General features: G+C 33.3%; 1 protein-coding gene across 1 annotated transcript in view; it reads right to left on the bottom strand.

Annotated features, from left to right (window-relative positions):
• Positions 1–1068: 1068 nt before the first annotated feature.
• Positions 1069–23537, bottom strand: part of LOC134852827 (contactin-associated protein-like 2) — a 129288-nt gene continuing 106819 nt past the window's right edge. Inside the window, exons 25-29 of the mRNA XM_063868647.1 lie at positions 20230–20351; positions 19760–19868; positions 18391–18552; positions 17936–18010; positions 1069–2158 (exon numbers count right to left, since the gene is read on the bottom strand). Of these exons, the coding sequence (XP_063724717.1) occupies positions 1968–2158; positions 17936–18010; positions 18391–18552; positions 19760–19868; positions 20230–20351 (659 nt within the window). The 3' untranslated portion in view covers positions 1069–1967. The remainder of the gene's footprint in view (positions 2159–17935; positions 18011–18390; positions 18553–19759; positions 19869–20229; positions 20352–23537) is intronic.

The raw sequence follows: 23537 nt of genomic DNA on the forward strand, positions 1-23537 counted from the left end.
AACAGGAAAAAAAAAATAATTACTCTTTTATTGAAAAATATTAAATTTTCTTGTTAAAAAATAATTGCACTTTAGTTCTTTGAATTTCAAGAAGAATTTATAATTGATTTTGTTACGAACTTATCGCAGTTTAAAAAAAACTGGGTCGATAAATGAAATTTTTGTTCCGCTGGGAAATCGGAGTATCAAATTTCAATTTCAAAATTAGAAGTCGATCACGTTTTGTCACCTTCGCACTTTCAAGTGGAAAGCGCAAGTTATATAACTTTTAGATGAAATTAAACTGAACTCAATTGACCTTGCAACACCAAAAGAATTTCCTGAAACTTCAGTTAGTTTTATGAACTGAATCAGGTAGAACGTAAGCCAATTTTTGGTAAAAGCTGACAAAAAATTGTAACTCCAAGGCAAGGCGACAAAATCTGAAGCTATCTATGAGCATTTCCGTTTTCAGTACATATATATAAAAGTGAACTTCGTTTATCGACTCAAAAAATCAGTGACGGGGACTCATTTTTTAAACTATCAAATGACTATCAAATTAGGGTGGGTACAAAATACCTTTTACTTTTTCTTGTACAACTTAGCTTGAATGGAAAATCTTTGAATCAAATTCTAAATTAGAATACAAAACTAACATTAATATGGTACAGAAGTTCGATTGATATTCGTTTGTATTGGCAAAGCAACGCGGGTTTGTAACATTAGAATTATGTAGTCAACTGTTGTGATGTTGTTGTGCACTCATAGCATGTGATGATAGGAATAAGGCCAGGCTATTAGGGTTAAGGTCAATAAAGGAAATGGTTAATACAGGTCAAGGTCATGAGCTGCATTTACAAATGTCTTAACTCAGTTTCTTATAAAAATTGCAATAAATTGGAATAAACTTGATTACTTAAAAAAGCAATCAACCAATACTTTTGCGTGCCCAATCTAATTTTCACATAAAGTATGCATCGCAGTCTCCTAAACACTTATTTTTAAGCAAGAATTGGTCAAAATTGGCAGATTGCCTTTTAATTAATTCTGTCTATTTCATTTTTTCTTCTAACTGAATTCACAAAACTAATCAAAATACCCAAGAGCTATTACTTTATTTAGATAAAACTAAAAGCAATTAAGCTTTTTCTCTCCGTGTTTCGAAAGAATATTGCAAAAAATGATGAACTGAGTTAAGATCGCAGAGGTTCATGGCTAACACTAAAGCTAGGTTTCAATCTTTTTTCCACAGCAACTTGGATTTCAAATTTACAAATCTAGTTTATAAGAACGAGTGAAAAATAAACGCTATTTACATCAATAGAAGTTAGCTTCAACAAACAAGTAAGCAAACTGTAAAAAATAAAATAAAATTTAAAATTATAAACACCAGCTTAGTTATGAGAGAAACCAGAGTTTGAAATATACATAGAAATTGTTTTTAAAACTTATGAAACGCAACCTAAAACTAATTTGAGGGCGGCAACTTTGATGTAGCTGACAGATCAAGACGTTCAAAAAACAATCAATAATAACAACGCATATCTCTTATGGGTTAATTTCGAAAAACTATTCGTTTTTTTTTTAAAATTATAATTGTTCGTTGACGGTCTTGACATATCAAGAAACCATTAGACAAAACTAGATCCCTTGCTTATCTTGGCTTTCACAATATTTCATTTTATGATATGATTCCGAGTACAAAATCTATATCTATGTTTCAAAGCAGCGGATCCATCAGTAACCATTCGTAAACAATTACTTTAATCTTGTTTATTGTAAAAAAAAATTAGCAGTAACAATAAAAAAAGTCATTCAGCTTCATTTCAAAAAAAAATACAGGAGGCAGTTGCTGTTTAACTAAATGTACAGTCTTTTTGATTCAATTGAAGACACTCAACGTCACGAGATATAATCCTTCCACGAGCCACTGTCCTCTCAGGCAGAATTCATCCCACGAAATCTCCTCACAAAAAAGATCCCCCTCACAAGAAAATCTCCTCCTTAGTTGTGACGATTGGGTATCTGCCCGTGTGTAAAGTAAGGGCTTCGCTTGCATCGTGTGTGTTGTATGCACCTGCGTCTTCATCTGTCCTGTATGACCCCTTGCGCATGAAATGTTTAATGGCCACTACTGCTATGATAAGTAGAGCGATGACGCCCACGATGCCCAAACCTAAACACACAACCTTTGCAAATAGCGCTGTCTCAAGTAAAACCTGGACAAAGTAGCATCGTAGTATCAGACTACACTCCGATTGGTGAGTGGTTGGTGAGCGGTGGTGAAGTGGTTACGTCTCCGCCTCACAATCGAAAGGTCGGCTGTTCGAGGCCCACCATGATCCGCGCTCGTTGCTTGAGGTCGAGGCAACATTACCCACCCCAGAAAAATAACCAAAAATTTGCAAGCAGGGGCACAACAGCGGCTCCCCGCGATGAGCTGTACAGCTCGTATGTTGGTCCTTTCCCTCGTGGATAAACGTTCTTAATTTAAATAATTAACCGATTCAGTTATTGTAAATTTTCGAAAACTACCAAGAGGAAAATGAAAATATAGCGACAGCTGGAAAAGAGTCAATCAACGCACGAAAACAGAAAAAAATATTGACTTGTTTTTTGAAAAAACTCGCAAATTCGTTACTTTCGAATTTCAAAGAAAAAACTAGATGCCCTTAAAGCTCTTTGAATATCTAGAATATTTATTACTACTTTTTTTATTAAACTAACTCAATTTCAGAAAATTGGACCAATAGGTAGAACTTTTATTTCGCTGAGAAATCTCAAAATTTAACTCCACTTTCGAAGCCAGAAGTCGATGGTTTCTTGTGACTTTTACACTTGAGCTGTTCGATAGTGGAGTTTGCTTTCATTTTAACTAAGCAGATGAACTTAACTTAAAAAGAAATCAAAACTCAAACCTCGAAAAATTAAATTTGAGCCTGAACAAATTTGTAGACACTCTGATTAAAGACATTACGACCTACAGATGAGTCTGAACTACGTTAATTAAAGAGCGGTTTCAAATTTGTATAACCTCGCGCTGAACGGTAATTTAAGATTTAAAAAAAAAACGGTTGAACTTTGAACCGAAATGGATCTATGTTGGTTAAACTAAACGATCTTAAGCCACCTCAAGATTAGAGAAGTAATCCAAAACCCGACGTTCAATTTCCTCAACCAATCTATCAATGGTACATTCGCCAAGAACAATTTCCTCCGTATTTCCCTCCTTGTATGTTATTTTCGCTATTGTTCTTTTTATGCTTTTGAATTACATGCTTGTTATGAAACAAAACGAAACAAAGCAGAACACAAGAAAGTAGAAAATTGCTTTTATTTAGAAAGGTGATGAAATGTCATTTCACTGCGCGTCTTTACTATACAGATTTTTTTTTCGAATTACACAACACTTTAGTTTACTAAAACTTGAAAATTACGGTTTTCAAATCGGTCAAATCTGAAGGTCGACAGACAAATTTCATGTCCTCAAAGATGCTTAATTCTAACGCCTCTTTTGGACTCAAAAATTCCCACTAAAGGCAGTAATTGAAGTTACTCTTGTTTCAACTTTGAAAGGAATGCCTTTAAGCCTTTACAAAAAGAGCACAAAGCGTTCACTTAAAATCTGATTCGATTCAGAGAAAAAGTGAATTAGAAGAATGACGCCAATTCCATTAAGTTGGGAGAGCTAAAAGCTTTGTTTAGTCTTATTGCCAAAAAGCTTCACCAAAGTAAAATAACTATGATGTGTTTGACAACTGTCTCTATACACCATAACAAAATCATGCTTTCTGACGTAGTTTACAAATTGAAAATTCCCAATTCTGATTTCAATTTAGCAGCCTAAATCAAAAAATATTAATTGCGCGTTTCTCTATTGAAAATTCCAATAAAACAACTTAATAATTAAAATCAGCCCAGCTATGCCTACTCAAGGATGAAAATTACAAAAACTATGCAAATCAAAAACATCGAGGATTTCAAATATGATATTCAACTACTGTTTCGTTGTCACAGAAGTTGGAAACCTAATTTCTAAATCCAAGTTAAACACAGAGGCTGTGCTTCACAAACACGCGTGAACACGACAAAAAGCAACTCTATGAAGAACAATAAAAATGAGTCTCACGCCCTAACAACTCAGCTACGGATGCTCAAAAAATCACAAACACTAGTCAAAATAAAGCAGAGAACAGATGCTATGAAATTTACAATGCTACAGATCGTTATTATAGCGAAAAAGCCACCAAATAAGTGAACACTTCTAAGGAAGACTTTTATTTGCGAGTAAGATTAGAAAAAAGAAGGTTTGTACTAATACGCTAACGCTCACAAGCTGGCTAGTGTACTTAATAAAAAAAATGTTCAATTACTCTGACCACAATGACAAATGAATTGGGTACAAAAGCTAGAATAAGGTTTAACTATTGCTAAAATTGACGTAAGAATTGCTGCTGAGTTTGGAACTTTCTGAAAATCAAAAAATCGATTTGTTTTTTGATACTGAGACGCTATTCATTTTGAATCGGAATCACGACTCTAATATTATCCCAACTTGTAACCCTAAGAATTTTCTTTGAGGTAGTAAAAGTGCGTTGAACAAAAAAACAACTAGCGAATTTTTGAATTCCATCTACATAGCCATGCGATAATTACAATCTGAAGATTCTAACACAGCGTTTGAACGATCAGCAGCTTTCGGTATGATTTTCAATGAAAGTCTGGTCTGATTACATCAACCGCATTTTTATCCATTTTATTTCCCTTGTAATTGCAAGCATTCGGCGGTTCAACAGTGCCAAAGTTAGCTGGATTAAATGTTCACACCAGTAAGAGTAGAAGACGACTACTGCGCATCTTCTTTCAGTAATCATTAATCACGTTTAACACGTTTCCGATTTGGTTAATTCCTATCATATTTATTTTTTGAGATCTATTTTAATTTTGAAAAAGTATCTGATTATAATTTTTGCTGGTTTAGAAAGAATAATTAGTAAATTTGCTGTCCTCAATTTTAGCTTGAGCTGAAACTAATTAAATTCATTGAGTTTGACTTTCAAAATTTGCGAGAAGCTTCATTTTCTGCTCTGACGCGTTTTATTTGTAAATAGAAAAATTCTTAAATAGAAAATATTTCTATTCAACTTTCTAATCATTCCCTTTCTTTTCAATTTGAATCAGCGAATTCTTTCAGGCTTCTAAGAAAAGAACAACTTGTTCACCTCATTAGAAATTAAAAAGGAAGTTACCACCGTAACAACAATATCATGTAGAAAAAGAATTAATTTATACAAGAGTACAAATTACATAACAAAATGCTGATGGTACAAAACCCTTGGAAAGGGCAGATAACGAGATCAGCTGATCTGCTCTATGCCTACCCTTGAAATTTACTAGGAACTTACTAGGAAATTTACATAGTTATGGTTTTAAACTGAACTAGCGTGTACCGCACTTCCGGTGCTTCGAATTTTCAACAACTCAAAAAACTATTCCTTGAGTGTACTCTGACAGCACCCAATTACAGGGTTCGTAATTAAAAATTTTGCCAAGTTTTTTTATTCAAGTTTTTATACAAATTTTGAAGCATAAAATTTTGTTAAGTTTTATAAAAATTCTTCAAAAAATTTGAAATGAACCAAGAAACGTCACATCTGGGAAACTGAAAGCAATTGAGCAGTCGCATTTGGACGCAAGATTTGCAACTCGTGAGAGTACCCTTACAGTTCCCAACTACAACGTTGGGAAACTCAGATTTTGAGGAACTTCAGCTTAAGTTTTCTAAAAGATGTTTTTTTTTAAAACCAGAAAAATTCTCATTTCGAAAACTACCAAAATTTGAGCAGTCTTTTTTGATGGCAAAATTCGCAATCTTTGAAAGTACACAACTGCAGGGTTGGGAATTTCACTTAAGCGAATTATTTAAATCACAAAAATCGCCTTATCTCTTAAACAAAAATGACTTGGGCATTCTTAATTGGAGGCCGAATTTGCAACCCCTGAGATTACTCTGTCAGCCCCCCCCCCCCCCCCCCCCCAACTACAGGTTAGGAATTTGAAACTTTGGAAAACAATCTAATTTAATTTTCATCAACTTTTTTTCGAAAAAATCACAAAAACGTCATATCTGGCAACCTGCAAGATTTCGAGCAGTCCTATTCAGAGGAAAGATTCGCACCCCCTGAGAGTAACCTCAATGATTCCAATAACAGGATTGATATCTTCAAAGTTTTGGAACTTTTTAATATTAAGTTTTTTTTGAAAATTTCGGAGAAAATCATAAAAGACGTCATATCTCGAAAACTACGAGGATTTGAGCTGTCATACTGGGAGGCAAAGTTCGCAACTCCGGAGAGTTCCCTGACAGAGCCTCACTACAAAGATGGTAATTTCAAGGTTTGTTAAATTTTTATATATAAATTTTCTTAACAATTTTGAAAAAAATCCAAAACAAAACGTCATATCTCGAAAACTACATGGATTTGAGCAACCATAATCAAAGACAAGATTCGGAACCGCTGAGCTTACCCTCACAGTATCTCTACAACAAGATTGATATCCAACGTTTTGGAATTTTTGAAAATCTAAGTTTCTGAAAATTTTTGAAAAAATCAGAAAAAACGTCGTATCTCGAAAACTACAAAGATTTGAGAAGTGAGAATTAGAGGCACGATTCGCAACCCTTGAGAGTATCCTGACAGCAACCAACTACAAGGAGAGAATTTCAAAAATTGAGAAATTTTCAAATTAAATTTTCTAGAAATTTTTTCAGAAACCTCGAAAATTGCTCATCTCGTAAACTAAAAAGGTTTGGTTATTCATACATGGAGTCCAGAATCGCAAAACCTGGAAAAACTCTGACAATATCTTACTATTGGGTTGCTAAATTCAAACTTGATGGAATAAACACTCAATTTAAACTGGAAAATCGAAAAAAAACCTTAACGATTGCAATATACGATATAGCTTAAACGTCAAAAAATCCATGTGTTAAAAAACATGCAAAAACAATACGTTGAAAAAGCTTAAATATGGCGAGATAGTGAAGCTCACATTTAAATAACTAATAGATAGATGATAGATAAAAAATGAAAGTTAAAAAATTAGGCGACGGGTAGACAGACAATCAAATTAATTAAAAAAGCAGGTATACAGACAGACAGACTGAATTTGGCCTCGAAAAAAAATATTGAAAAATTAATGACCTTGCCAAAAAATTAAATGAAAAATTTTCGTAGGCATTGCAGTCTATGATATAGCTTAAACATCAAAAAATTCTTTCGTTAAACATGCAAAATTATTATGCTTAAACATGGGAGATAGCTGTCACTAGCATTCAAATATAGTATAGATAAATAGATAGATAGATATAGATAGATAGATATAGATAGATAGATATAGATAGATAGATATAGATAGATAGATAGATAGATATAGATAGATAGATATAGATAGATAGATAGAGATAGATAGATAGATATAGATAGATAGATAAAAAAAATTATTGAATTTTTGGCTACGCCAAAAAAAGACCACTACGGGGATCGAACCCCCTGTATCGTGACGAGAATCACGCTTGTTACCTCTAGACCCACATGCTTTCACAAATGAAGACAATCAAAATAATTTAAATTAAAATTCAAAAACAATTACATTTTATTTTACTTTTACCTTTTTATTTCATCTCCTAGCCCCCTCTTTTTTTCTTTTAAAAAAATTGAAATAAACCCATGAAATAATTAATGCAGTAACATAAAAAAACACTCGGAAACAACAAGGAACAAAGAATATCCAACAGACAATTGGAAAAGTGTGAATGATCGCAAGGAAACAAAAAACCGACTTGTTTTTTTGAGAAATTTCTGCTTCCGACTTTCAAGGTAAAAAAATATATATTTGAATTTCAAAAACATTTATGACTGACACCTTTTTTGATAAAATTAACACAATTTGAATTAACAAGATCATAAAGTAAAATTTTCATTCCACTGTGAAATCTTAAAATAAAAATCTAGATTTTTTTTCTGCGCCATTTTTGCTTTCTTAACTGGAGAGCGTAATTTATTTTCTTTTCAGCAAACTAATTTGAAAAAAAAAAACTCAAGAAAACAAAAAAAATTTTTATCCGCGTTTTTGATATGATTGTGCTCTGAATATAAATTATCCATTAAAGCAATTAATCTACACAGGAAAAAAATTGTTCCAACAAAAAGACGAAGCAGAGCTTCGCACTAATTGCGACACAAAACAATAAACAAAAAGCATAAAACGAAAAAAACAATGAAAAACGTTAAAAAAACTATGAGAACCGAAATTTACATATGTCTCGATGAAAGACACCAAGAGCTCAGCTAAAGCTACGTATTTAATATTCAGGAATTTGTTACAATGATGCTGGATGAAATGCGTTATTTCAAAATGTGGACTTCTCTCCAAAACCGTAGTTGTTTCTCTACTAAACTAAATGAAAAGATTAAAATTTTTTGAAATTTTGGAATTTTCCTAAAGACCTAACCTTTCTCTTACAAAAAAATGAGGAGTAGCCGCTTCTGTAGAAAAAATTCGCGTAACCTCTTCTTTTGATTAAAATTTTCATCTCAGATTTGATAGGGTAGTTTTAAAGAAAATTCAAAGAGTTTCTAAAAAAGGTCAAAAGAGCAGGTCGCCATCGGTAAAGCAGAGAAGATTCCCAAACTCGGGTTTCTCGATTGAACACTAAACCTGAGAACTGACATGGTAATTTTCCAGCAGAGTAAAACACTTCGAAAAGCCGGTCAAATGTTCAAAACTTTCACTTGTTTGAAGGCTTTAACTTTTTTTCTCTAAGAAAATGGGCGTAGCAATTTATAATGGTAACCTTGCAAGAACATGTTGAGTAGATTAAACCGAGGATATCAGATTTGGCAGGATAGTTATCGAGAAAAGTCGGCGAAAACGGTCAACAAATCGGAGAAGTTGACACTTCCGAGAATCATAGCTTTGTTAAGAAAAAAATTGGCTAAGCATAGCCGCTTCTGCAGAAGAGATTCAACCAATCTGTTATTTCAATTGAATTAAGAAAGCTAGGTTTGACAGAGTGTTTCTGGACAAAAGTCAAAAAACGGTCAAAAAAATCAAAATTTTGACTTCTTCGAGGGCCATAGTATTTGTGTCAAATAATTTTGTGCGTAGTCTAAAATGCAAAGGAGCTTCCCACAATCCTTTCTTAGGATTGAACCCAACTTCTTAGATTTAACAAGGTATTTTTGTGAAATTCAAACAAATTAGAAAACGCTCAAATAATCAAAAAGTTGACTTTTCGAGGACGATATCTTTTTGTGTATAAAAATTGTGAGTGGCCGCTAATGCATAGGAGAATCCCAATACTCGTTGTCTTCATTGAACTGACAACCTCAGGTTTTGGAGGCTAGTGTTTGAGGAAAAACACAGAAGGGAGGTTTTCAAATCCGTTCTATTCACTGAAACCCAAAAATCTCAGGTTTGGTGGGTAGTTTTTGAGAAAACGAACAAATTTGAAAATCTCGGTCAAATATCCCCTAAAGACCTTTTCGAAGTATGTAGACAAATACAGAAAACAAAAAGAGAGCAGGGGAGTTTGCAGGCATAGAAGAAAGTAGGCGGTCTTTCTATGGCTACTCCTTTTTGAAAATCGAAAAGGATTTTTGAGAAAAAACTATATTTTTTTTTTGCAAAAAGTATTAAAATGTTCCACAGCGCCTTAAAAAATCAAATAAAAAACCTAAACACTTTCATAATACTTGTTTTTATCAAGCAGGAATTCTAGGCAAACATGCCAAGCAAGACAACTTGAATTCAAATTGGCAAATGAACAAAACTTACGAAGCGGAAACAAGGCCGACAATCTTTGAGCAGACAGCAGTTGAGCCGAAAAAAAACTAATTATGCAAAAAAAATTTCAAGTCCTCCCTGAAAATAAACTGAAGTAATTAGTACCCAGTCGATAGTTAAAATTCAATTTTTATGAAATTGAAGATGTCAGCTAAAGAGCATTGAGCATGTCAAGTGATTTAACTTTGTTATACTAATGGTTAACCCGAAAAAAGTCTACATTCCGATTTGATAACGCTTGCTAATCGCAAGCGTAAAAATAATATAGTACTTAGCAAGGCGGCAAATTTTCGCAAACAAGACGATCAAAATTGAAGCTTTAATACATAGCCAACAGATGGCGCAAAAAAATCTGAAAAAAAAAAGAAAATAGCAAATAATATATAAGGTTAAAGCTCTTTGAATTTCAAGAATGGGCACTTTTTTGATGGAGATTTAGAAAAAGCTGGATCAACAGTTAATTTGTTTTTTTTTGCTGGAAATTCAGATCATAGCCAACTTGTTCACCTCATTAGAAATTAAAAAGGAAGTTACCACCGTAACAACAAATTCATGTAGAAGATGAATTAATTTATACAAGAGTACAAATTACATAACAAAACAGTGATGGTACAAAACCCTTGGAAAGTTGATCTGCTATATGCCTACCCTTGAAATTTACTAGGAAATTTACATAGTTATGGTTTTAAACTGAACTAGCGTGTACCGCACCTCCGGTGCTTCGAATTTTCAACAACACAAAAAACTATTCCTTGAGTGTACTCTGACAGCACCCAATTACAGGGTTCGTAATTAAAAATGTTGCCAAGTTTTTTATTCAAGTTTTTATACAAATTTTGAAGCATAAAATTTTGTTAAGTTTTATAAAAATTCTTCAAAAAATTTGAAATGAACCAAGAAACGTCACATCTGGGAAACTGAAAGCAATTGAGCAGTCGCATTTGGACGCAAGATTTGCAACTCGTGAGAGTACCCTTACAGTTCCCAACTACAACGTTGGGAAACTCAGATTTTGAGGAACTTCAGCTTAAGTTTTCTAAAAGAGGTTTTTTTAAAACCAGAAAAATTCTCATTTCGAAAACTACCAAAATTTGAGCAGTCTTTTTTGATGGCAAAATTCGCAATCTTTGAAAGTACACAACTGCAGGGTTGGGAATTTCACTTAAACGAATTATTTAAATCACAAAAATCGCCTTATCTCTTAAACAAAAATGACTTGGGCATTCTCAATTGGAGGCCGAATTTGCAACCCCTGAGATTACTCTTTCAGCCCCCCCCCCCCCCAACTACAGGTTAGGAATTTGAAACTTTGGAAAACAATCTAATTTAATTTTCATCAATTTTTTTTTGAAAAAATCACAAAAACGTCATATCTGGCAACCTGCAAGATTTCGAGCAGTCCTATTCAGAGGAAAGATTCGCACCCCCTGAGAGTAACCTCAATGATTCCAATAACAGGATTGATATCTTCAAAGTTTTGGAACTTTTTAATATTAAGTTTTTTTTGAAAATTTCGGAGAAAATCATAAAAGACGTCATATCTCGAAAACTACGAGGATTTGAGCTGTCATACTGGGAGGCAAAGTTCGCAACTCCGGAGAGTTCCCTGACAGAGCCTCACTACAAAGATGGTAATTTCAAGTTTTGTTAAATTTTTATATATAAATTTTCTTAACAATTTTGAAAAAAATCCAAAACAAAACGTCGTATCTCGAAAACTACAAAGATTTGAGAAGTGAGAATTAGAGGCACGATTCGCAACCCTTGAGAGTATCCTGACAGCAACCAACTACAAGGAGAAAATTTCAAAAATTGAGAAATTTTCAAATTAAATTTTCTAGAAATTTTTTCAGAAACCTCGAAAATTGCTCATCTCGTAAACTAAAAAGGTTTGGTTATTCATACATGGAGTCCAGAATCGCAAAACCTGGAAAAACTCTGACAATATCTTACTATTGGGTTGCTAAATTCAAACTTGATGGAATAAACACTCAATTTTAACTGGAAAATCGAAAAAAACCTTAACGATTGCAATATACGATATAGCTTAAACGTCAAAAAATCCATGTGTTAAAAAACATGCAAAAACAATACGTTGAAAAAGCTTAAATATGGCGAGATAGTGAAGCTCACATTTAAATAACTAATAGATAGATGATAGATAAAAAATGAAAGTTAAAAAATTAGGCGACGGGTAGACAGACAATCAAATTAATTAAAAAAGCAGGTATACAGACAGACAGACTGAATTTGGCCTCGAAAAAAAATATTGAAAAATTAATGACCTTGCCAAAAAATTAAATGAAAAATTTTCATAGGCATTGCAGTCTATGATATAGCTTAAACATGAAAAAATTCTTTCGTTAAACATGCAAAATTATTATGCTTAAACATGGGAGATAGCTGTCACTAGCATTCAAATATAGTATAGATAAAAAGATAGATAGATATAGATAGATAGATATAGATAGATAGATATAGATAGATAGATATAGATAGATAGATATAGATAGATAGATATATAGATATAGATAGATAGATATAGATAGATATAGATAGATAGATAGATAGATAGATAGATATAGATAGATAGATAGATATAGATAGATAGATATAGATAGATAGATAAAAAAAATTAATGAATTTTTGGCTACGCCAAAAAAAGACCACTACGGGGATCGAACCCCCTGTATCGTGACGAGAATCACGCTTGTTACCTCTAGACCCACATGCTTTCACAAATGAAGACAATCAAAATAATTTAAATTAAAATTCAAAAACAATTACATTTTATTTTACTTTTACCTTTTTATTTCATCTCCTAGCCCCCTCTTTTTTTCTTTTAAAAAAATTGAAATAAACCCATAAAATAATTAATGCAGTAACATAAAAAAACACTCGGAAACAACAAGGAACAAAGAATATCCAACAGACAATTGGAAAAGTGTGAATGATCGCAAGGAAACAAAAAACCGACTTGTTTTTTTGAGAAAATTCTGCTTCCGACTTTCAAGGTAAAAAAATATATATTTGAATTTCAAAAACATTTATGACTGACACCTTTTTTGATAAAATTAACACAATTCGAATTAACAAGATCAAAAAGTAAAAATTTCATTCCACTGTGAAATCTTAAAATAAAAATCTAGATTTTTTTTCTGCGCCATTTTTGCTTTCTTAACTGGAGAGCGTAATTTGTTTTCTTTTCAGCAAACTAATTTGAAAAAAAAACTCAAGAAAACAAAAATAATTTTTGTCCGCGTTTTTGATATGATTGTGCTCTGAATATAAATTATCCATTAAAGCAATTAATCTACACAGGAAAAAAATTGTTCCAACAAAAAGACGAAGCAGAGCTTCGCACTAATTGCGACACAAAACAATAAACAAAAAGCATAAAACGAAAAAAACAATGAAAAACGTTAAAAAAACTATGAGAACCGAAATTTTCATATGTCTCGATGAAAGACACCAAGAGCTCAGCTAAAGCTACGTATTTAATATTCAGGAATTTGTTACAATGATGCTGGATGAAATGCGTTATTTCAAAATTTGGACTTCTCTCCAAAACCGTAGTTGTTTCTCTACTAAACTAAATGAAAAGAGTAAAATTTTTTGAGATTTTGGAATTTTCCTAAAGACCTAACCTTTCTCTTACAAAAAAATGAGGAGTAGCCGCTTCTGTAGAAAAAATTCGCGTAACCTCTTCTTTTGATTAAAATTTTCATCTCAGATTTGATAGGGTAGTTTTAAAGAAAATTCAAAGAGTTTCTAAAAAAGGTCAAAAGAGCAGGTCGCCATCGGTAAAGCAGAGAAGATTCCCAAACTCGGGTTTCTCGATTGAACACTAAACCTGAGAACTGACATGGTAATTTTCCAGCAGAGTAAAACACTTCGAAAAGCCGGTCAAATGTTCAAAACTTTCACTTGTTTGAAGGCTTTAACTTTTTTTCTCTAAGAAAATGGGCGTAGCAATTTATAATGGTAACCTTGCAAGAACATGTTGGGTAGATTAAACCGAGGATATCAGATTTGGCAGGATAGTTATCGAGAAAAGTCGGCGAAAACGGTCAACAAATCGGAGAAGTTGACACTTCCGAGAATCATAGCTTTGTTAAGAAAAAAAATGGCTAAGCATAGCCGCTTCTGCAGAAGAGATTCAACCAATCTGTTATTTCAATTGAATTAAGAAAGCTAGGTTTGACAGAGTGTTTCTGGACAAAAGTCAAAAAACGGTCAAAAAAAATCAAAATTTTGACTTCTTCGAGGGCCATAGTATTTGTGTCAAATAATTTTGTGCGTAGTCTAAAATGCAAAGGAGCTTCCCACAATCCTTTCTTAGGATTGAACCCAACTTCTTAGATTTAACAATGTATTTTTGTGAAATTCAAAAAAATTAGAAAACGCTCAAACAATCAAAAAGTTGACTTTTCGAGGACGATATCTTTTTGTGTATAAAAATTGTGAGTGTCCGCTAATGCATAGGAGAATCCCAATACTCGTTGTCTTCATTGAACTGACAACCTCAGGTTTTGGAGGCTAGTGTTTGAGGAAAAACACAGAAGGGAGGTTTTCAAATCCGTTCTATTCACTGAAACCCAAAAATCTCAGGTTTGGTGGGTAGTTTTTGAGAAAACGAACAAATTTGAAAATCTCGGTCAAATATCCCCTAAAGACCTTTTCGAAGTATGTAGACAAATACAGAAAACAAAAAGAGAGCAGGGGAGTTTGCAGGCATAGAAGAAAGTAGGCGGTCTTTCTATGGCTACTCCTTTTTGAAAATCGAAAAGGATTTTTGAGAAAAAACTATATTTTTTTTTGCAAAAAGTATTAAAATGTTCCACAGCGCCTTAAAAAATCAAATAAAAAACCTAAACACTTTCATAATACTTGTTTTTATCAAGCAGGAATTCTAGGCAAACATGCCAAGCAAGACAACTTGAATTCAAATTGGCAAATGAACAAAACTTACGAAGCGGAAACAAGGCCGACAATCTTTGAGCAGACAGCAGTTGAGCCGAAAAAAAACTAATTATGCAAAAAAAATTTCAAGTCCTCCCTGAAAATAAACTGAAGTAATTAGTACCCAGTCGATAGTTAAAATTCAATTTTTATGAAATTGAAGATGTCAGCTAAAGAGCATTGAGCATGTCAAGTGATTTAACTTTGTTATACTAGATTTAACAAAGTTAAATCACCCGAAAAAAGTCTACATTCCGATTTGATAACGCTTGCTAATCGCAAGCGTAAAAATAATATAATACTTAGCAAGGCGGCAAATTTTCGCAAACAAGACGATCAAAATTGAAGCTTTAATACATAGCCAACAGATGGCGCAAAAAAATCTGAAAAAAAAAAGAAAATAGCAAATAATATATAAGGTTAAAGCTCTTTGAATTTCAAGAATGGGCACTTTTTTGATGGAGATTTAGAAAAAGCTGGATCAACAGTTAATTTGTTTTTTTTTGCTGGAAATTCAGATCATAGCCAACTTGTTCACCTCATTAGAAATTAAAAAGGAAGTTACCACCGTAACAACAAATTCATGTAGAAGATGAATTAATTTATACAAGAGTACAAATTACATAACAAAACAGTGATGGTACAAAACCCTTGGAAAGTTGATCTGCTATATGCCTACCCTTGAAATTTACTAGGAAATTTACATAGTTATGGTTTTAAACTGAACTAGCGTGTACCGCACCTCCGGTGCTTCGGATTTTCAACAACTCAAAAAACTATTCCTTGAGTGTACTCTGACAGCACCCAATTACAGGGTTCGTAATTTAAAATGTTGCCAAGTTTTTATACAAATTTTGAAGCATAAAATTTTGTTAAGTTTTATAAAAATTCTTCAAAAAATTTGAAATGAACCAAGAAACGTCACATCTGGGAAACTGAAAGCAATTGAGCAGTCGCATTTGGACGCAAGATTTGCAACTCATGAGAGTACCCTTACAGTTCCCAACTACAACGTTGGGAAACTCAGATTTTGAGGAACTTCAGCTTAAGTTTTCTAAAAGAGGTTTTTTTAAAACCAGAAAAATTCTCATTTCGAAAACTACCAAAATTTGAGCAGTCTTTTTTGATGGCAAAATTCGCAATCTTTGAAAGTACACAACTGCAGGGTTGGGAATTTCACTTAAAAGAATTATTTAAATCACAAAAATCGCCTTATCTCTTAAACAAAAATGACTTGGGCATTCTTAATTGGAGGCCGAATTTGCAACCCCTGAGATTACTCTATCAGCCCCCCCCCCCAACTACAGGTTAGGAATTTGAAACTTTGGAAAACAATCTAATTTAATTTTCATCAATTTTTTTTTGAAAAAATCACAAAAACGTCATATCTGGCAACCTGCAAGATTTCGAGCAGTCCTATTCAGAGGAAAGATTCGCACCCCCTGAGAGTAACCTCAATGATTCCAATAACAGGATTGATATCTTCAAAGTTTTGGAACTTTTTAATATTAAGTTTTTTTTTGAAAATTTCGGAGAAAATCATAAAAGACGTCATATCTCGAACAAATTTGAAAATCTCGGTCAAATATCCCCTAAAGACCTTTTCGAAGTATGTAGACAAATACAGAAAACAAAAAGAGAGCAGGGGAGTTTGCAGGCATAGAAGAAAGTAGGCGGTCTTTCTATGGCTACTCCTTTTTGAAAATCGAAAAGGATTTTTGAGAAAAAACTATATTTTTTTTTTTGCAAAAAGTATTAAATTGTTCCACAGCGCCTTAAAAAATCAAATAAAAAACCTAAACACTTTCATAATACTTGTTTTTATCAAGCAGGAATTCTAGGCAAACATGCCAAGCAAGACAACTTGAATTCAAATTGGCAAATGAACAAAACTTACGAAGCGGAAACAAGGCCGACAATCTTTGAGCAGACAGCAGTTGAGCCGAAAAAAAACTAATTATGCAAAAAAAATTTCAAGTCCTCCCTGAAAATAAACTGAAGTAATTAGTACCCAGTCGATAGTTAAAATTCAATTTTTATGAAATTGAAGATGTCAGCTAAAGAGCATTGAGCATGTCAAGTGATTTAACTTTGTTATACTAATGGTTAACCCGAAAAAAGTCTACATTCCGATTTGATAACGCTTGCTAATCGCAAGCGTAAAAATAATATAGTACTTAGCAAGGCGGCAAATTTTCGCAAACAAGACGATCAAAATTGAAGCTTTAATACATAGCCAACAGATGGCGCAAAAAAATCTGAAAAAAAAAAGAAAATAGCAAATAATATATAAGGTTAAAGCTCTTTGAATTTCAAGAATGGGCACTTTTTTGATGGAGATTTAGAAAAAGCTGGATCAACAGTTAATTTGTTTTTTTTTGCTGGAAATTCAGATCATAGCCAACTGACAGTTGGAAAAGAGTAATGAACGCAAAGAAACAAAAAATAACTGACTTTGGAATTTTAAAGAAAAAATATATGACTGCAAAGCTCTTTGAATTTCACAATCAATTTTTGATTGAAGCATTTTGATAAAAATAACCCATTTTGAAAAAGCTTGATCAATAGGAAAATTTTTTATTTCGCTGGGCAATCTGATACTTAAATTCCATTTTCGAAGTAAGAATTCGATCATGTTTTTCGGGTAAATTGCACTTTTGCACTTTAATAATGATGTTTGCCTTCTTTTCAACAAAAGAAATGACCCGAACGTATTAAATAAATCAAAAATTGAAAAATCATATGTGAGCGTGAAGAAATTTTAAGACATTTCCAAAAAATCCATCTGAAAAATTTTAAAATTAAGACCTATACAAAAGTTTAAGCAATAACTAGAAGAACAAAATTTTACCTTCCCTGAAAAAGATGATATTCGGCTCACTCTACTTCATGGTCATCATAAGAAAAAAAAACACCCGAAATCAAACTTCTTCCCAGGTAACCTTTGGGAATCTTGGTCAAAATAGCAATGAAATAGCCAGACTAAGTAGCAACGAATTCATCCGTGTAGCAACGAATTCATCCGTGTAGCAAATGAAAAACCCAAAAAAGTTAGGGCAAGCTCAGATTGGAAACAGTTTATTATGATTATATTTATCAAATTTTTGGTATGAAATGACGTTAAGATGGCTCTGAGACTGACCGATTCCGACGTTTGCATTGATGTCGTGCAACCTGTCATCTCTGATGGCTCCCAAAGGCAACATGTAAGTGTCATCTAAAATAACAACCAAACTCAATTCAATCAATCTGAAAAACTGCGAAGGCCAACACTGAACAAATCGAGCTAATGAACACCCATTTTTGGTCGACCAATTGCAAAAAATATTTAAATGCGCCTTCGGCGTTACTATACAATTTGGGGAGGGAGCAGTCACCGAAAAATGCAATTTCTTCAACGCCTTCTCTGAAAACCTGCATTTTTGGGCTATTTAAAAAAAAAACAGCCATAAAGAAAACTTTGATTAATTAGGTCATAAACAATGTTATGGGAGAGCTCAGAAAATCATCTTCATCGGCTTAAAAAAGTTCAAAACAAAATTTTCGATCCCACCCGTGGTGCTTAACAACAGAAGTAGGTACGAATATGAAAATTACTTGGCCAGTTTGGGAAGAAGTCTGGCTTCCAGAAGGGGTCGATCATGGGGGACAGTTGTCCACAGTTTCCAGTCTGTCCCCCTCCACTCCTGTCCAGACCTTCCGTGGCCCTGAGAGGTACCAGGTGGTTGACGCGCAGACGCGACACACAGCCGATAAAGCCTGCATCACAGCACAATTACATTACAGATTATAGTTACAATTGATCTCTTTAACTATATCCCCCCTCGGGTACCTAGTAACGAATATAACTTTTTTATTCCGCTGCAAAATCTGAAATACCAAATCCACTTTCGAAACTTAAAGTCATTCATTTGTTTCCACAAGTTGCATATTCACAATCGGAAAACGTAGGTAGCGAAATGAATTTCATTTGAAATTGAAAAAAAAAAAATCAAAATTCAAACCGCAAAAATTTCAGTTTGAGACAATTTTGAAAACTTTTTCCTATACAGCGGTTCAATTTCGTTCTTTTCAACTTGAAAATCCATCCTCGTTAAGCTCTTTAAATTTCATCTTTTATTAATGATAGGATTTGATAAAACTAAACCAATTCCAGAAAACTGGATCAATAAGTAGTGTTTTTATTCTGCTGGAAATCTGATAAGTTGAGCTTTAGTTATTTGAGAGAGTAATTAAAGAACTTCAAAAGAAATAAAAGTCACACCGCGAAAACCAATTTTGAGCATCAATAACTTCTATAGTATTTTCTCGAAAAAAATTCGTTCACATTTTTGAGTCCATTTAGATTTCCATAATAAGAAAGCGCAATTTGTGTTCCTGTTAGCAGTTGAGTTTCAATTAAACTTCAAAAAAACAAAGAGTCAAATAGCGAAAAATCAACTTTGAGCATGCTCAACTGAAAAGACTTTTTCCCAAAAATCACGACCTAAAAACAACACAAGACTGCGTTCATTGGCACTTAAACACTAACAAAAGCACGACCTATATAAGGGTCTTCAGCATGTTCATTGAAACCAAAAGTTTGACTCCTGGGACCTTGGTCACGTAACTTTCACCACACTTGTCGATAAAAGTGTCTGAATATTTCTGAATGCTACTGACTGTAGATACAAATTTGTGCCCCCTTTCATAGAAATTATTATTATTATGATTGATTTTTATATAATTTCAGTCTGTATACAAGTTCTTTCTGAGCTGTTTGTCATAAATATAGAATAGTCACAAGTGTACAAATTAAAGACAGTCAATTATGATTTAATCTTTTTTCGAACAAATGGTTGCTTTTTTCATTTTTTGATGAGTTCAAAAAATTTAATGATTATAGATGGTCAGTAGCAAAAACAAACTGTTGAAACTTGTGTGTCGTTGTGAGTAGCTGAAATAAATTTGATCTCAGATTTAGTACCTCCAGAGTTCTTGCCCTTGGCGTCGTTTCCCACGTAGAACCTGGTGGGATTGGTCATTCCCGGCACAGATCCCACATTGTCCAGCACCACTGTCGGGTAGTTGTCCACCTAGGAGAACAAGACCAATGCTGCACAATACTTTTAAACACTAGCCATATACAAAGCAGCGAGAGATGCTATCAAATTACCAAATGCTTAGAAATATACCGAATGCCTCCAAACGAGCTCTTTTATTTACTAGTTGGCTTAGAAAAATGTAGATTTGTAATATAACACTACCGCTTGCTAGTGTAATAAAAATCGGTATTATTGTTGTTATTTGCCCGTAGGGGCGCGTGATGCAAGCTAGACCCGGTGTTCAAGAACTTCGGTGGCGAGAACCACGGATCTATTGAGGTGAAGTCAGGCTGGTTTTTGGAAAAAAATGAAGGGTAGTGTGGACAGGATGAAGGGTTGTGTAGATTGTTACCTGCATTGTGATTTTGGTGTCCCTCTTGATGACGACACTGTGGAACTTATTATCCGTGTAGGTGTTCCTGTCTTGCAACTCCCTGTACAAACCACTGTAGTCAAATCGCACCATTAGACCGTCTGAACACAACACAAAATGACAACGTTGAAAATGAAACGAGGAGATTAGTCACTTTATGTTCCAAAATAACAAAACGGCGAAGTAGCCAATTACAGTGCAAAGATACACACAGATTGTTCCGATCAACCACCGTAATTTTTATAAAATGAAATAAAAAACAAATTGAACGAGAGCTTAAAGAATACGCTTCTTCGAAATAGTCGCAATATCAAACAAGAACAGCCGGTTCTGTGCAAATAACACCGAATGTTCCCCGAACATAGTCTCAAACAAACACATTTTTTTCGAATTTTGTCGTTTTTATGTAAGATGTGATAAAAGATTTGAACAAAAAAAAAACAAAAATAAGTCATATTCATTACTCATGGTCAAATAAATAGGCCAATTGCGAAACAGTTTTTGAAGGAAACGAAAAAAAACGTATAAAATTTTTTTTTACTCGAGTAAAATTAAGTTTTCAAGGCTTAAATAAGCTACTGCAAGCCTGCACGCTGACCTTAATAGCTCTAAATAAGAAAAAAAATCAAAAAATTCAATCCTGTTTTTCTCAACACTGAGAAAAAAACTAAAATTTTTAGCTGTTCGAATCACGACTTAAAGGACTTTAACATGAAATACAACTCAGCCCATTCCGATGATTGTTTGTGGTACCTGACTTTGCATGCAAAACAAAAAACACTAAAAACACTCGCATACAAAGTTCCTCCGCATTTTTCAAATGGTGCGCAACAATGTTTCCATAGCCTAACTTTTCGAACAATTTTCAACTTTCGAAGAAAAAATAAATGGCATCTTATCTGTTTCATTTTCAGGAGCCTTTTATGATTGAAAGTTTTTTCATAAAGACTAACTTTATTAGATGAAACCAGATCAACGGGTATTTTTTTAATCCACTGATCACTTTTAAAAATTAAAAATCATTTCGCAACTAAAGTCAAATGAAATTTTCTGTGCAGTTCATCTTTTGATATTTCAAAGAGTTATTTATTAGACTAAAATTAAGCAAACGAACTGAAATTGAACTTTAAAAAAAATCAAAATTCAAACAGCGAAGAAACAAATTAAATTGTAGGAAAAGAAATTATAGTCAACTGACAGTTGCAATCGAGAAATGAAGGCAAGGAAACAGAAAAAATTACTTGTTTTCTGGAATTTAAACAAAAATATATGGCCTTAAATTTAAACAAAAATATATGGCCTTAAATCTGTAAAAAATTTGACGAAAATTTATGACCGGTGCTTATTTAAAAACTTTTACCCAATTTGAGAAAACTTGATTAAAACTTGATAATAATTTTCGCTGCGAAATCTGAAAATTAAATTCTATTTTCGAAATTAGAAGTCAATCACATCTTTCGTAACCTTTACATTACTACTGTTCGCTAGTCGAGTTTGCCTAACTTTTAAAAGATGAAATAACTGATATTAAAAGAAATAAGAAGTCAAACCGCGGAAAATCAAAATTGAGCGAGAACAAATTTTAAGACTTTCCTGGAACAAAAAAATCAACAAGACCTATATAAGAGTTTGCATTGTGTTCATTACACTTAAAAACCTTATCACCTATAAAAAACCACTCGACATATGTGTCTTTAAATCAATTTAACTGGGCACATACGTTTTTTGGGCCCTTTCTGGAAAGTTTGACAAAAGATCGCGTTTCGGCGCGCTCTTCTACTCCGACAAAATTACTATATATTGGCGCCTGAGACACCATTAGGAAAACTTTAGGGTCGATCCGACGAAAATGGATGAACCATTGATGGATTGCGAGGGTGATTAATAAGAGCCTCCTCTCCCCCCCCCCCCCCCCCCATCCTAATCCGTCCCTGTTTCGATCACTCCAGGTTGTCTTTTCTACGCTCCCTCCTCTCTAATCCTCAATTATCAAAAACAAACTAAGCATAAGCCAATAAAGATTCCAATGTGTCCCAATAATTACTCCGTGAAAAATAGGACTAGACACAAAAGCCAATATAATCACGCAACTACTCAATTGGGAAACAATTCTACCAAAAACCAACCATAAAAAACTAATCATTGATTTTTGCAAGAAGGCAATTTAAATGTAGCAAAAAAGCTGATCATTTTGGTAGAGAAAGGCCAATTATATTTAGTGTCCTTATTAACCTCTCAGTCAATTGTGCATCATCCATGGCATTTGGTGTTTATTTTTTTGTGAAATAACAAAAAAAGTGTGAACAAAACAATTCCAGTTGACGTCAACGTAAGAAAAACGCAAAAAACTAAAGAGCAAAAACCATTAGTGAGATTAAATCAAGTGAAGCATGTTTTGAAAGACATAGATACAAAACAGGTTCATTGTGAACTTTGCAAAAGCATACATCCAAATACACAAATTGGTTCTTTCCACAACTCAATTGTATGTGGGGACCAATTGAGCAGTATACCTCAAAGCAATACAGAAAATACAAAAAAATGGTGCTATCGAACGCGAGCAAGTGGTTGATGTTAAATTAACACGCAGCCAATTGTCCGACTGAACTTTTTTCAATGAGTTACGATGAACAATTTTGAAAAATATTTGTTATTCGGGCGATAATTGCTCCAATCCAAAGTCTTAGTAATGACCTTAATGCAAAATTTTCTTTAATTAAGACAGGAAAAAGGTAGAGAGTGTTGGAAAAAACAACAAACGCAAGGAAACAGTAAAAAAAACTTGACTAATTTTTTAAAACAAAACTTCAAGATTCGAAATTTGAAGTAAAAAATTATGGTCTAAAGACTCTTTGAATTTCAAGATTAATTTATGGTTGTTTAAATAAACTCAATTGGAGAAAACTGAATTAATATGTGAAGCTTGTATTCCGCTGGGAAATCTACTTTCGAAATTAGAAGTCAATCAAGTTTTTCGTGACCTTCCATTTTACGAAGGAAATGACTTGAATTTAAAAAGAAACCATAACTCAAACCTCGAAAGATCAAATTTGAGCGTGAATAATATTTAAAATTTTTCAATACATTCATCCACTCTTAAAAAACGAAACACAACAATTTTTTTTTTCAAAATCTTTTGATATGTTCAGAAAATTGGCAATATCTTCGGTTTAAGAGGATTTAGCGGGTGACTCTGATATCGGGACTGCATATGAGTTCCCTATAATTATCCAATAAAATGATTCTATAAAGCTAAGATTTAAGCTTCAAAAAATTAAGTGGTTCGG

This window comes from Symsagittifera roscoffensis, chromosome 8 (assembly GCF_963678635.1).
Source record: "Symsagittifera roscoffensis chromosome 8, txSymRosc1.1, whole genome shotgun sequence".
NCBI classification, from domain to species: Eukaryota; Metazoa; Xenacoelomorpha; order Acoela; family Convolutidae; genus Symsagittifera; species Symsagittifera roscoffensis.